This window comes from Monopterus albus, unplaced genomic scaffold (assembly GCF_001952655.1).
Source record: "Monopterus albus unplaced genomic scaffold, M_albus_1.0 scaffold37.1, whole genome shotgun sequence".
Lineage (NCBI taxonomy): Eukaryota > Metazoa > Chordata > Actinopteri > Synbranchiformes > Synbranchidae > Monopterus > Monopterus albus.
The window spans coordinates 1173985-1188459 of record NW_018127917.1 but is presented as its reverse complement, the minus strand read 5'-3'; the positions used below and the strand labels follow the sequence as shown (position 1 = coordinate 1188459).

Genomic DNA, 14475 nt, shown 5'->3' with positions numbered 1-14475 from the left:
GTTTAGATGATGTCTATACATTCTCCTGTGCTTTAGCATTATCTGTTGGGGGCAGTGTTACTGTAAGTGGCTTTTTAATCATAAACAAGACACAGGACCTGTGCATAGGACATTTTGCTGTTAATGCTGTCTGTGATTTCTGAGAATAGGCTTTCTCTGATACATGTGAAATACATATCTGATATATGTGTAATGTGAGCAGAATTACTGCAACTGTCTTTTTTAAAAGTGTTTGCTATTTATTATACTCATAAATATTTCATATGAATTTTTACCAGTTAAAAGAATAAACTTTCAAAGATCAATTCTCTGCATTTGTCACCACCGCTAGATAAGAAATATGCTTGATAATGTGAGTTCAGCTGCTTTAATTCAAAACCAAAACCCTCAGCATTCCAGTGAATTCAGCATTAAAGTCAATGCTGCCAATTATACATCCCAAGAATGAATATTAACATAAGGATTAACAATGGAAAACTGTGGAGGACATTATCTACACCACATGTGATATAACTCTACAAAATGTCGTGATAATGGTGCCTGGCTGGTATCACAAACAATTATACTCTGAATTATTTAAAGATCGGTAAGTTAAAAGTCATACATTACCTTTTGTTCATTATTCAGTATCTACATAACCATAAGAACTTTTTTTAAACCTACACAGTACATATGTTTGCACTGAATTTCTACTTATGATCGCTCTGTGAGGCAAGCCGTTTTTTTTTTTTTCCAAAGGCTGACTGTGCCGTATTCAGTTGTTCCATTTACGCAACTTAAAAATATCAAATTATGCAATAATATAGACAATATAGTCATGTCAAAAATAAAGAATACAAACAACTGTGTCACATTTTCCACTAACAAGTGTGAATGCTGTTTACATTATCACCACACTAAATCAAGGTAAAATTCTTTTATCAATATTTTTTAAATGTTGTGCACCATCTACATCCTTGGCTAAGTCTACGTGTACACTAAATTGGGAATGATGCCATAACTGTACAACAACTGTCAAACTGACTTGATTCTTTTACACAATACCATGTTGTTGGTTAGGTTTATGCCTGTGGCCTCTACCACCAGCTCCATGTGATTCTCAATTTGTCCGCACTGAAAATATTATAATTTAAATATAATCTGCTCTGTGTCATGCTTACCCTAATTTAAAGAATTGCTGCACTAACATAAACAGATGAAGATGACACACCTTTGTCTAGCTCACACTAAAGCACCGTCACAGCTTTACCGGTGCGTATAAGAAGGTGTCAGAGCCTAGTAAATCTGGAAGTGAGCTGAGGTGGTGCCGTCCTTCCAGCATCGCAGGGTATCAATGACAGTAGTGCGGCACAGTGGACACGTTCTCTCTCTGTCGAACCACAAACACAGGCAGTCCTCACAGAACACGTGCTGCAGAAGAACAGAATATTCATGCACAGGTTTCATTTTTGTGACAGAAAAGTAGAAAACAATTTTCTAAAATCTGTGGTAAGCAGTTCTTTCGTTTGGCAATCAAATGAATATGAACATCAGAGGCAATTAAAAATCCGCCCTGCAGGGGGACCTTGTGTCTCTTTGAGTAGCTGACCTCAGTCTTCGACCTCACTTTAAGGACCATTTATGTTGTCAAATATCAATAGTAGGACAACAGAAGCAAATTAACACCCTTCAGTGCATGCCCATACACTGTGATATTAGTGTCAGTTGTGGTTACAAGTGCAACACATTGCTCTGCAGACCACACCCATCAGTGACGCTGGCTGTTGTCAGAGGTTAAACAGACTGTAAACTTTCAACCACAGAGAACCAGGCTGCTCTTTAAATTTGTATGTGTTTCTTTTCATTTATTACATTGTTTGTTTGTATGTTTTACCTAATTCACTTAGTCCTCACCTGACAGAGAAGGGCAATGGGGTCTCTGAAATCCGCTTGACAAATAGCACAGACATCGCCTGCCTCACTGCACTGTTGACTGCCGGCCCTCACTCCATAACTCTGGATGAAACAAAGAAAAAGTGGCAGTTAAAGGATTAAACTCGACTCTGCTGAAGCCTCAGTGCAAAGTTGAGCATATTTATGTGTGTGTTTACTGATATGTGAAATAAATTGGTCTAAACCTGACCTGGGAGCTACAGAGCATGACCAAGGCCTTGCGTATGGCTGATACGCGTCCACAGATGTCAAAAGACTGCAAAACAAAGCACAAAACCCAATCCGTTTTTTATGAGAACAACTACATATTCCCACAAGCTTTCCTATTCTGACTTTCTTTTTATCTTTACTAAACATCTGTTAATAAGACGGACTACAGCCATGCTAGTAGCTCTGTGAGGCTGTTCTTCACTTCAGCATACTAACATGCTCACACTGCCAGTCCTAACACATTGATGTTTAACAGATAAAATGTTTACAACGCTCACCATCTTAGTTAATATGCTAGCATAACAGTTGCTATCACAAAGTGAACCTGAGGCTGATGGGAATGCATCAGTTCGGAGTAAGTTTTTCACACTTCAGACTTGATCTTGGGGACAGATGAAAAGTTAGAGAGATCAATGACGAGATTACAATTAATTCTGAGGAGAACATGATGATTAACTGTATAAATTGTCATGGCACATGATGGTGCTGGGTGAAAGGTCAGGAGATCACCAGAGTCCATATCACTTCAGCCTCTGGAAGACATGATCGCCACATTTTATACAGCCAATATACAGCTGGAACACCGGATTGGCTTGAGAGGCACAGTTCTAAAATGGTTCACTTCTTACCTGACAAATAGGACCTTCTCTGTGATGATTGGCGATTTCTCCTCCACCATAGCTCCTCTCACCTCGGGCGTTCCCCAAGGCTCGATTTTGGCCCCATTACTATTTTATTTGTATATGTCTCCACTTGGTTCAGTCATATCAAGGCACAATGTTCATTTTCATTTTTATGCCGATGACATTCAGATTTATGTGCCACTGACACTGGGCGACAGTGGTGCACTTATCCTGCTGCAAAATTGTATACGTGACATAAAACTCTGGCTATCGCAGAATTTTCTGCACTTAAATGAGGACAAGACAGAAAACACTGTGTTCAGCCCCGACTCCGCTGCTGTGGTACATAGTTTAGGTGCCCTAGCACCTGCATGCACTGGCACTGTGAGGAACTTTGGAGTCATTTTGGACAGTAATTTTGATTTTGATAAGCAGATCAGATCCGTGGTTAAAACCAGTATTTATCATTTGAGGCTCTTAATGAAGGTGAAGCCTTTTTTATCGTATGCCGATTTAGAAAAAGCCATCCATGCCTTCATTATCTTGCGTCTTGACTATTGTAACGCCCTCTATGTTGGAATCTCTCAGTCTCTTCTGCGGAAGCTACAGCTGGTTCAAAATGCTGCGGCTCAACTGTTGTCAAACACTCCTAAGTTTGCCCACATCACCCCCGTGCTTCGCTCACTACATTGGCTGCCAATACAGTATAGAATTAATTTCAAAATATTACTGTTTGTTTTTAAGGCTATAAATGGCCTTGCTCCGCCATACATATCGAATCTTCTCTCCGTCTATGTGCCACACAGAACCCTGCGCTCCTCAGAACACCTGTCCCTGGTTGTTCCTCGGGCTAGGTGCAAAAAATGGGGAGAACGCTCTTTTGCCGTGTATGGCCCCAGGCTTTGGAACTCCCTACCACCAGAGCTTCAGGCCGAAACTGAGCTGGCGGCTTTTAAGTCAACTCTGAAAACCCATCTTTTTAGACAGGCCTTTGGTATTTAGCTCATCTTAATCTTAACTCGTTTTTAACTCGTTCCCTGTTGTTTTATGCTGTTTCTTATTCTGATAGGGATGTCTTTTATTTTTGGGTTTTTAATACTTTGTAGTTTGTTTTGTATAGGTTTTTGTTTTAGTATTGTCTTGTATTAGTGTCCTTTTGTGAAGCACTTTGGGCTCCTGCCGAGTTGTAAAGTGCTATATAAATAAACTATTATTATTTATTAATTGCTAAGAAATCTCAGTCTGGACCAAAGCAGTTGACCCTTCCCCTCCAAGCAACAGACGGACAAACCGACGCCATCATCCCTCAAGCCATGCCACTGCTTAAAACTACACATAGCTGAAAATAGTTATAACAATAACAGTAACAGCTCTCCCCTCCTAACACAAAGCAATCAAAAAGTGATGAATGATCTGTGCAGTTTTAACTGGTTACGTATTCTTAATTTTGTGTACTTATCTGACACTTGTTACAGTTATCTGTTCCTGAGTATGACACAACAGCATGATGACAATGATCATGTACATCACCAGCATACTAGAATACCGATTAAAATGATGTGGTTTTGGAAAACACCGAAGCGCTGCATCTCAACACACACCCAGGAAACTGCCCACCCAGTTCAGCTGAACTTGCCCATCATCAACAAATACATCCAGTGACTCACTGGTGTATTAAAACAAGTCAGGATTACAACAAAACGTGTGACAATCTCACAGCGCAAATTGTCATTGCATCATTTCCCCAAGTTCCCCTTAGTTTCGCTATTTCAACTTCTCATTTAATAATGTGACCAAGATGAAACTCACAGCTGCAAAGTCATTTTTAAGCTCCTTTATGTAACTGCTCAGGAACTGACCTTACTGTCACTTCTAAATGTGGGTTTCCAGTCTCCTTCACTCTTTTCCTTCCACAGGTCCCTGAGATCAGGTGATTTCACATTTAGACATTCATTTGTATTTTAAAAACTCTCAGTGTCCATTTGATGCCCCACAACCTAGTGTATTTAAAATTCATGACCCATTTTATTTCCAATCCATAATAAATATAAAACTTACTGTTAAGAGTGTAATTCAGTGGTTCTGTTTTATCCCCTGAGAACCTTACCCACTTTAATCGAGGTCTCAGAGACAGTATTTTTCCAACTAGAAATACTAAACTTAGTTACCAACATTTTTGTGATTATTTCCAGAAATTCTGAAACCAGATGACCGAATCATGTTAATGAACTTACTCAGTAGCTATTAATATACATTTTGGCTGGAGAATCTTTTTTTCCACACTTAAGTCCAGGGCAAGATACAACTAAATTTAGTCTAGTTTTAGACAATCTTCATTCCCAGAGGATGATTCCTAATGGTGTTGCTGACTTCCTCAAATAGTCATGTAAATCTAATGGGACTGCCATAGTACTGACCGTGTGATGCTCCAGTGATCAACCCTGTCCACTGTCGATACACTGCAAACTCTACTCTAGTGTCACAATCTGACTAAAATGACAGCACTGCACAAAAGTTACCTAATCTTGTAGGATGACCGCCAATATACTTGCCTTACCTTCGTGAAGCAATACAGTATATCCCTTTGATCTGAGTGACCCAGTGAAAGTTCATCTAGCAGGGTTCATCTAAAGGCCTGGGTATGCCTAAAAACAACTGGTTAGTGCAATGTGTCACCCCACTACACTGAAAAGCAAAGATTTTAAGATTTTAGGCACATTCATTCTTATTTCTCAACCTCTCCAGGGTGTTCCTGGCCTCCTGCCCAATGACACCTGGGACTGGCCCCAGTTGCCCCACGACCCAATACAGAATAAGCTGGAGAGGGTCGCAAAGCTCTTTTCACAGGAAAATTTCCTCCAGTGTTGTCAGAGAATTCTTGCTCTGACCAGTGCAATTCTTATTAATGGCTGCTTGCAGTGTTTCCATTGTAGGAACTAAAACCCTAGTATAGTGTATTTCAGCACTAGTAGTAAATCACCCTGGATAAGAATGTCAGCTAAAATGTAAAGTAAAATAAAAGAACCCTAAACACTAAACGTCTACTAAATACTTTGCTGCCACACTGGGTTTACCTTGCAGAGGCTGTAGATAATGATGAGTGTGGCTCCTAGGAAGTAACTGTTGGACGGGTCTTCTCCCATGATGTACTTGTACCAAAGCTGAATGGGCACCAGGGCCCGAAAGAGCTGGCTCAGCTCTTCAATCAGCAGGTAGAACTTACCCTGGACAAACACACAAAAGTAGAAACTACACTAGTATTACTATTTTCAATGGCAGCGTTTTTAAGAGCAAAACAAAGGTAACCTTAGCAGTCTTCACCAAAGTTTCAACTCCATGAAAAAAAAAACATGCTAAATTGAGACAATATGCATTCTTTCATTGATCCACCCAGAAAGCAGAAAGAGCTCAACAGCTTCAGGGCACTCTTCTATCTAGTCAAGAGCAGTGGGGTATTAAAAGCTTAAGACAGCGTGCCTCCAGTCCAAACATGGCTGCTGTCCAGAGCTCCACAGTTTCACAGCAGTACAGGCAATTTCCTCACGCTGCAAGGGAAACTGGCAGCGGCTCTCTCCACCTGCTACCAAGTGCCCACATTAAGCTCAGCCCTACGGGGGCTTGCTAGCTGCCTTTAAAGGACCTCCGTCTGTAATCAAAGGGAAGAAATAAACTTCTGATTAAGTTGCCATTTCCACAAAGTGTGTTAGGTGAATTAGGGGATGGTTAAAAACAAAGGGGACCAAAATGAAGGCAAACTTTCCCGATGGCCCTCGTGGCACCCCAGCTTGCATAATGACTTCTTGGATGTTAGCTGACAAAGATTGATGATTGTAGGTAAAGAGCCACGAGAAACCAGGTTGCTAGGAGAGGAAGACCTCAGCTAGCAGCTAATTCATCTTCCTTATTGTCCCCTCAGCCTCGTATCCCACAGTGCCCATCACACCCACGCAGAAACTGTCAAATCTAAAGTCTGGACACATGCCAAGGAGTTTGGGTAGGCCCCACTGCAGGCCTTGTTTGAGTAATTTCCTGATTTTATTTATTTATCTCATCTCTTCATCCACTCCGCCACTACATACAGAAACACACATAAATCAACTATGCATTTTATCTCTAAGACTGCTGTAATTTATCTATATGGGTCAGATGTGGGATTTAAAATGATTTTAAATCCTTAGGGTACAAATTTCATACACTCCACTAGTCAGAAATGACTTGTCAACCAAACAGTGTGGCTCTGGAAGGATTTTCTTTTTAAAGTTTTAGTTTCATTTAGTACCCATCCTTTATTTTTCTGTTCAGCCATGTCACACCCACTTCCTCGTCTGCCAATTCCAATGAATCCATTTAATTTTAAAAATATGAATTTGACTTGACTTTAGTGCTGAAACATATTATATTCACAAGAAGTGAATCAAATATGTGCAACAGTGAGATATAATTACAAACTCTAAGTTCATAAGCAAGTGCATGCATGTGGTGTCACAACAACATCTAGAATCGGCCTTCTGAAAAGGTTGCAAGACAAAATGACACACAGCCTCTGGTTCCAACTTCTAAAACTACAAATTTCCTAACTTTCTTTATAGCATTAAATATCTCACAATAAACATGGGACTGTTAATTGGACAAAATATGCTATTGAAAGATGCCAGCTTTGACTCTCAGAACTTGTAATGGGCACTATATATAGTTTTATTGACATTTTATAAACTAAAACAATATTCAGCCAAAAATTTAAAAAACAATCAGTATTGAAAATCATCATTAGTCACAGCACTACAGACTTTTCTTGCTTGAGGCCAAAAGAACAGACATAAAGAGCAATAACAACAGAGCAAAAACTAAACCACAGAGCAATATTAAAAAAAAAAACTAATTTAGTAGGGACTGCATGTGCAAAAGACTCAGTGACACCTCTTGCTTGGCAATGAAAATACTTTCATACTTAGGTAGCACACAATTAATGCAACTCAAACACGAGCAATAGATACGAGCCTAAGCCTTCAAAACAAAGCCATCATGGAACTTCTGAATCCGTTCCTGCTATCACTTTGGGCAGACTTGTGCTGACTGTAGTGATTACAGAGCATCATTAGTGTATCCGCACATGGATGCAGTAATGAAGTAGATAGGATGACTGTTTGACTTCATGGAGTTCAGAATGAATGGGACTGTCAGGCCTCCATGAACCAGCAGAAGACAGTGATGATACAATCTTGGATTCCCTAAAACTCAACATGCACCCCATCAAAGCTGTCAAATCCTGTGTGTGTGTTTACTTGAGTATGCCTGGTATAACTCACATCGTGGAAATCGATACCCGTTTACATACTCACACTTTGGGGACTCGGTCTTCCTTGTGAAGACCAATTGTTGATAAATCGTTTAATTTTAGGGTGGTAACCTGGTTTAAAGTTGGCTTGAGGTTATGAGTGAGTGTTTAGAGGTAGGCAAGCAGTGGTTAGGGTAAGTCTCCAGGAAATAAATTTAAGTCAAAGTCTCCATGAGGAATGAAAACAAGTGTGTGTGTGTGTGTGGGTGTGGAGGGTACAGGTAATGGTCCAGCTCCAGGGAGGGATGACCTCACCGCTGCAAACCCCTTGAGGCCAAATGAGCTCAGTTGCCGGCTGCAGTGGTTCTGATAGGCCTGTACAGTAGGTCTGTTTATCAGTGGAAAATTTAATCCTAATACTTTGTATCCTCATCTCCTCCTCCAACACACAAACACACACCATCAATATGAGCTGCACCTATATGGAAGTCTATGTATGTGTGTGTGAGTGTGTGTGTTTGCAGTCATATTCTGTTGCCTGAGGCCAGACCAAACAGGAACGCAGACACCCACTTACTTGCACAAGCTCACCTAAGGAGTACAATTTAAAACCTTATGAATACAAAACAGATTCAAACTGTGACCCTTTAGCATTTTCTTCACTCAGTGGAGTATTTCATCATAATTCAGCAAATATTCTTTTTTAAATTATGAACCAAGTTGTTCAACTTTGACTGTGAACTTTCTGCAACTCAATCACTGTCTATCTGATGTTATGGAAATGCATCACTATGGCAGTTGACAGATTTTACTCATCACGATCAGTTTGGTCACTGATAACACCTGCTTGTGAAAACAGTTGTATATGAGACCAGAGGAAAAAAATGACACAAGCTTGGAAAACACAAATTTGTAGAAGAAAGCCTGTGTTACAGACCGGGGATGTGGAGTCTGAAAGGTATGGACATTTGCTTCTGAGTTGCATTATGGGAAGTGTAGGATCCAGCTTTTTTATGATGTTTCAAATGAAATGCTTGAGAATAAAAAGATGTGAGCACTTAACATGGTTTGGGCAAACATCACATATGCATAAGTAGGGCTGCAATTAACAGTTAGTGTCATTTTTAAATAATTCATTCTAATTAATTACTCCACAAATTGAACTAAAAAAATAAAACAGCAAAATGCTAATCAGAGCCCAACTTAACATCTTTAAATTGCTCCTTCACACTAACCCTAACAACCTACAACTGTTCAAAACTCAAACACACCCAGTTTACAAAGATAAAAAGCAGCAAATCCTCAAATTAGACAAACTGGAACCATCGATTAGTTTTCACATTCATGTATGAAATACAATTAAAAATAACTGAATACAAAATTGACTAATTTTCATCACTACACATAATTAAAGAAGACAAATTTTACTACTGCATCACTGTACACCAACTGCATATTGATTTAATTAATGTGTTGTTCATTAAGCACTAAATTATAAAACTGTCAACTCGGTTATAGGCCATAAAAAGATGAAGATGTCAAAATGTAGTAACAAAAGTCACATTTTATGCATATTTATGAAGGCCATAGAGAAATGAAGGTGGATTTCTTACCCTGGATTTGAAGCCCAGGAGAATCTTGGGTAAAAAGAGGACAAAGCATTTCAGGCTGATGGTGAAGTACTTCAGGACAAAGTCGGTGATGCCCACTGCCCAGATCAGGTCAAAGAAGTCAAAGCTATTCAGGTTGGGCCTGGCAAATATGAGGCTAGAAGAAAAAGAAAACATAATTGAGATGACTAGCTATCAGGAGCTCTGGTGATGGTAAAATGACAAGCAACAGCAAAGCCAATGTTTAACAGAACATAAGAAGCTCTAAGGAAACAAAACAATGAAATAAACACAAAATACTCACAGGACAAGACCAGACAAGAATAGGAACACTCCCTAAAGGAAATAGATGTAAATAATAAAATGGCTTACAAAACATAAAATGGCTGGGGAAAAAAATGCACAGCTACTGTAAATGGATACCTGCTTGAACACTACCTGTTGTGCAGTTCCTCATGACTGAACGTGTAGTAGATATACACTACATTCCCCGCAAGGAACATGACGATCCACAGAGCGACAAATACAGATCGCTCCTCCTGGTAACATACAAAGAGAGCCACTTCACAATACGTTTCCTTACATCTGAAATTGTAATCCAACATGTTTTTTTGCAATAATATCAAAGCTTGTTGTCAGGTTTATAATTAGTGTGGATTAGTTTGACCAAAAACGTGTTATTTACTCCTATTTGATAAAAAATTACCCGACCGCATTAGGAAGACAGAGGCCACATATTCTTGCAGCCCATTTTTCAAGATTTCTTTCTTTGGTAAGAACGAATTGGCTTTGGGTTGAGAGCCACACACAGGGTAGGGAAATTTGAAGATAGTGAGAGACAGACTAACACATTGTTTTGGGAACTACTAACAATAAGGAAAATTACACCAGCCTAAAACGCATAGTCCAACCTAAGACAAAGTGTGCATAAATATCTGCACTGATTTAAGGTGAGAATATCAGATGATGTTAGTGCTTTAAAAACCTCCATCAGCGCAGCAGTTAATATACTGTAGCTGTTTACCCGTAGTGACACTTGGTGTCTAAACGTGGAATTGGCATAGGCAAATGTGCTGGCCATCCCCACGCACACAGCAATACCTGTAAGAGAGGTGCAACATAATCATTAAACCAGACCTCATGCTTCAAATGATACCTTAAGTAGTGTACTATTAGACACTGTTAACTAATACTCCATAAGGTGGTGTACCTAGCTTATGCTGAAAGCAGACTTTAGCCAGCAGAATGAGGATGAAGGGGAAGCCTCTCTGCAGCCATGTGACTACTGCCTTCAGTTCAGACAGTGCTGGGGCCGGAGTGGACGGGTCTTCATGGGCCTCCTCTCTGGAGCTGTGCCTCTCTGAGCCTGCTGCTGTCGTAGCCTGCTGGAGCAGAGAGGAGGTCCTGTGTTGCAAGGGGTGGTGGTGGAAGTGGTGGTGATGATGATGGTGGTGCTGGGGTGGCCGAGGAACAAGAGGTCCACCCTCAGTGCGGTGGGGGCCCCCTTCTTCTCTAGAGGATGCAGTCATCTGGATAAAAACCTCAGGGGGAGAGCCCAGGACTAAGCCAGCTGCCTGAAATTGGGCAGAGGAAACAGAACCAGAGGGAACACCCACTAGACCTGAGAAGATCTGCTGGGGTGAAGCGGGCGAGTCAGGCTTCAGACAGTCAAACACACTGCCTTCATCCAGGCTGCTCTCTGACCCCAGAGTTTGACTTCGGCTCCTGAATGAGGAAAAAATGAGTTGATGCAGAAACAAAACAAAACTAATCATTAGCCTGGAAGATGGCTCTTTATTTCCATTTCTTAAATAATATATTCTTTTAATATGCAATAATTTGTTGATATATCATGTAAAAGAGTCTGCAAATATAACAAATGTATGTTTGTGTATGAATTAGGAGGGCTTGTTTCTTTACCTTCGATACCTCTGCTACACCCTACTTGCAAAGAATAATGAACTACTGAGAATTCAAATACAATACAGGGTATATAGCTCTAAGTATGTGGATGGGCTCTGTGCTGGCCAGTCAAGGTCTCCCTCACCAAATGGGAAAACCGTTTCTTTATGCATCAGGCTTTGTGTGTCATGTTAAAACAGGAAAATACCTTCCCTAACCCCAACACTGACTTCAGCACTGTATGTTACTCTGTGATGTGGTCACATAGCATTATAGAGCAAATGTCAACACCTTTTGATCTTTATACATTAGTGAGTTGCTTCTTCAAAAGTTTTTGTAATCTCATAGGTGTCCATTATTTCTGCAGGGTAGAATGCCATAAAGAGTAGACATTTAGATTCGTATGGATCACAAAACAACATCAGGGAGGCATCTGGCTGGTCCCCTCTTAACTCCACAACATGCAAAAACTACAAACATACAGCCAGTCAAGAACTATCTTCAGAGACAAGAAGAACAAGGAGTCCTGCAACAGATGGCATGGCCACCACAGAGCCCTGATCAACATCAGTCTGTGACTACATAAAGAGACAGAAGACAGTAAGACAATCTAAATACACATAACAACTGCAGCAACTTTGCCAAGATACCAGTAACAAGTGATAACAAGTAACTGCAAAGTAGCTTCAAAAGATGTGTGCAAGTAGCCCATTGTACCAAAGAGAACTGATGCTGTTTCAGTGGTACTGTAGGCTACATTGTGAGCTGGGATAGGGGTTTAAGTAGTTCATGAGGAAAAACTACATTTAACATTTGCCCCTGGCAAAAATTTGAAAAAAAACATGGGACCTGTGTTTTAAGACACAACCCACTATAGCAGGTTAAATAATATGGTTTGGACATTTTCCCTTAGGCTAGCAGATTCACCCACATATATTTGGTGTAGTGTATGAAAACGATACATAAACAAAAGGGTTGATAAGCAGCACCCCTGTCTCACGGGGCTCATTTCCCACCTTTCAGACGGCATGCCATCCGTATTGCTGCTGTGTCTCCTCTGCATGGCATACCGCTCATCACCACATATTCCAGCCCTGAAAATACAACATCATCAACCCTGACTGATAGGTAGACCGCAGGCTTATCTATTTCAGCTATTCTACTTTGTGTTTGTTTCATGCGTTGAACAGTAAATTGCATAACAAACTAGACGACTTTACCTGAATTAGGTCAATGACTTGCCCTTTAGCTTTTGTCATAATTAGTCCAACGTTAGTGCTGTTGCTGCTAAGATGCTCGGATGCTTTTCCAGCTGGAAATGCTTCCTGTATGACGTCACCGCGGCGCCTATCCCACCAATCAACGTCCTCCTTCTCACGAAACCTTATCCGTGTTGGGAATTTGTTTTACTGCTGGTGGATGTCACGTAGATCAAATTTTGGTGGATAAACAACACAATTGCTGCTCATTAGACGTAATGTTGGAAGCTCCGAATATTTTTTTTTTAAACCAGGCGAAATTGCATCATGGAATATTAGCATTTCTCACCATAAATGTTTAGATGAACTAAGACAGAAAGCTAATGCTAACGATCGCTAGCTAGCAGGCTAACAAAGCGGGCTTTCATGATGAAACTGCGCTAGCTTTCGTGCCCACTAAATACTTAAGTGTTTTGCATCGTTTGTATTTACATGCATCATTTGTACAGCGTAACCCTGCAACATGGGTTAGCTAATGCGCTTGTAGTGACTCTGACAATAAAACGGCCCCAGTCTTAGAGTTGATTGTATGTATTAGCTAGCTACAGTTGATGTCTGATAAACCTAGCTAACATCAGTTTAACTTAGAGCCACTTTTACTCGTTTTGAGTTGGTCATCATCACGTAGACACGCATCCTTAACGCCAGTCAGGGAATTGATACCGGAGGTTTGATGATTTGGACTGTCAGTGTCACCTCCGGAACCTTCCCAAGAAAACTATGGTATGATGGTGCTGCGACGGTTACTGAGAAAGCGCTGGGTGCTGGGAGTAGTCTTCGGACTGTCGCTCATCTACTTTCTCACCAGTACACTCAAACAGGTACAGAAACCAACGGTTAAATTATGACTCTGCAACAGGGGTGGACCAAATGTGATGGCAAATTTACCAAAAGAATGCATGGTAATACATATGCATGAATAATTTGTATTTAAACGTTGACTTCATACAAAGTGGAGTAAACAGAACCCCACCCCCCCCAAAAAAACAACTTAGTGTTTGGTGTGACATATCCCAGACTGACTCTGTTATGTGGAGATCTGGGGCTTTGTAGGGGCTGTTCCATACCATGAGTTGCAGGAACTCTTAGTTAAGATAGTTCTTTATGACTGTGGCTTTATGTTTGGGATTGTTGTAATGCTGCTTATTAATTTGCAGTATTGCCTTGAATAGATTGATTCATTGGGTATTACAAGGATGGCTACCATCATAGAAATGGTATAACAGAAATGAAAAATCACTATTGTAGGGCTGGATATTAAAGTGTCTGAGGACAGTGAGGCATTTGCACAGGACAGGATACCCCACTTTCTCCTGAGCCACAGTCACTACTAAATAGAAAAAAAAAAAAAAAAATTGCCATCACAGTTTCTTACAGTACAAAATAACATATGTAAGTAACTTATGTCCAGTCAATAATCCCTAACCCAAAGACAGTTCACTATCATCGCTAAAAAGTAGCAACAACTTGAGTATCTGGACCTAGTCAGTTTTTTTGTATTTTTGCTAAAAAATGTTTTAGACATGATTTGACTATTGAAATTATTGGTGATCCCTTTTTTCCATTGCCTTATCAATTGTTGTATTTGGCTGAGCTCTATTCTGAACTTTTGCTACACTGTACTTTGTATTTCATGCCCTCCTGTGTGAATTTTGCAGGAAGAG

General features: G+C 40.3%; 2 protein-coding genes across 2 annotated transcripts in view; one reads left to right on the top strand and one right to left on the bottom strand.

The window, feature by feature from the left end:
- Nucleotides 1-347: 347 nt before the first annotated feature.
- Nucleotides 348-12862, bottom strand: rnft2 (ring finger protein, transmembrane 2). Its single transcript, XM_020598213.1, has 10 exons — nt 12773-12862; nt 12569-12646; nt 10861-11375; nt 10675-10751; nt 10089-10189; nt 9654-9807; nt 5840-5989; nt 2123-2188; nt 1894-1995; nt 348-1410 (listed from the first exon to the last, which is right to left on the bottom strand). Exons 2-10 carry the CDS (start codon nt 12613-12615, stop codon nt 1276-1278), a joined length of 1347 nt encoding a protein of 448 aa, XP_020453869.1. The 5' UTR covers nt 12616-12646; nt 12773-12862; the 3' UTR covers nt 348-1275.
- Nucleotides 12804-14475, top strand: part of spring1 (SREBF pathway regulator in golgi 1) — a 3631-nt gene continuing 1959 nt past the window's right edge. Inside the window, exons 1-2 of the mRNA XM_020598216.1 lie at nt 12804-13632; nt 14470-14475. The exon at nt 14470-14475 is cut by the window's right edge and continues 148 nt beyond it. Coding sequence (XP_020453872.1) covers nt 13537-13632; nt 14470-14475 — 102 coding nt within the window. The 5' untranslated portion in view covers nt 12804-13536. The remainder of the gene's footprint in view (nt 13633-14469) is intronic.

Coding starts and splice junctions, on each gene's coding strand:
- rnft2 (XM_020598213.1), bottom strand. CDS start 12,615: ATGCAGAGGAGACACAGCAGCAATACGGATGGCATGCCGTCTGAAAG. Junction 5,990..9,653: donor TCCTGGGCTTCAAATCCAGG/GTAAGAAATCCA, acceptor GTGTTTGTCCAG/GGTAAGTTCTACCTGCTGAT. Junction 2,189..5,839: donor TTATCTACAGCCTCTGCAAG/GTAAACCCAGTG, acceptor TTTGTTTTGCAG/TCTTTTGACATCTGTGGACG.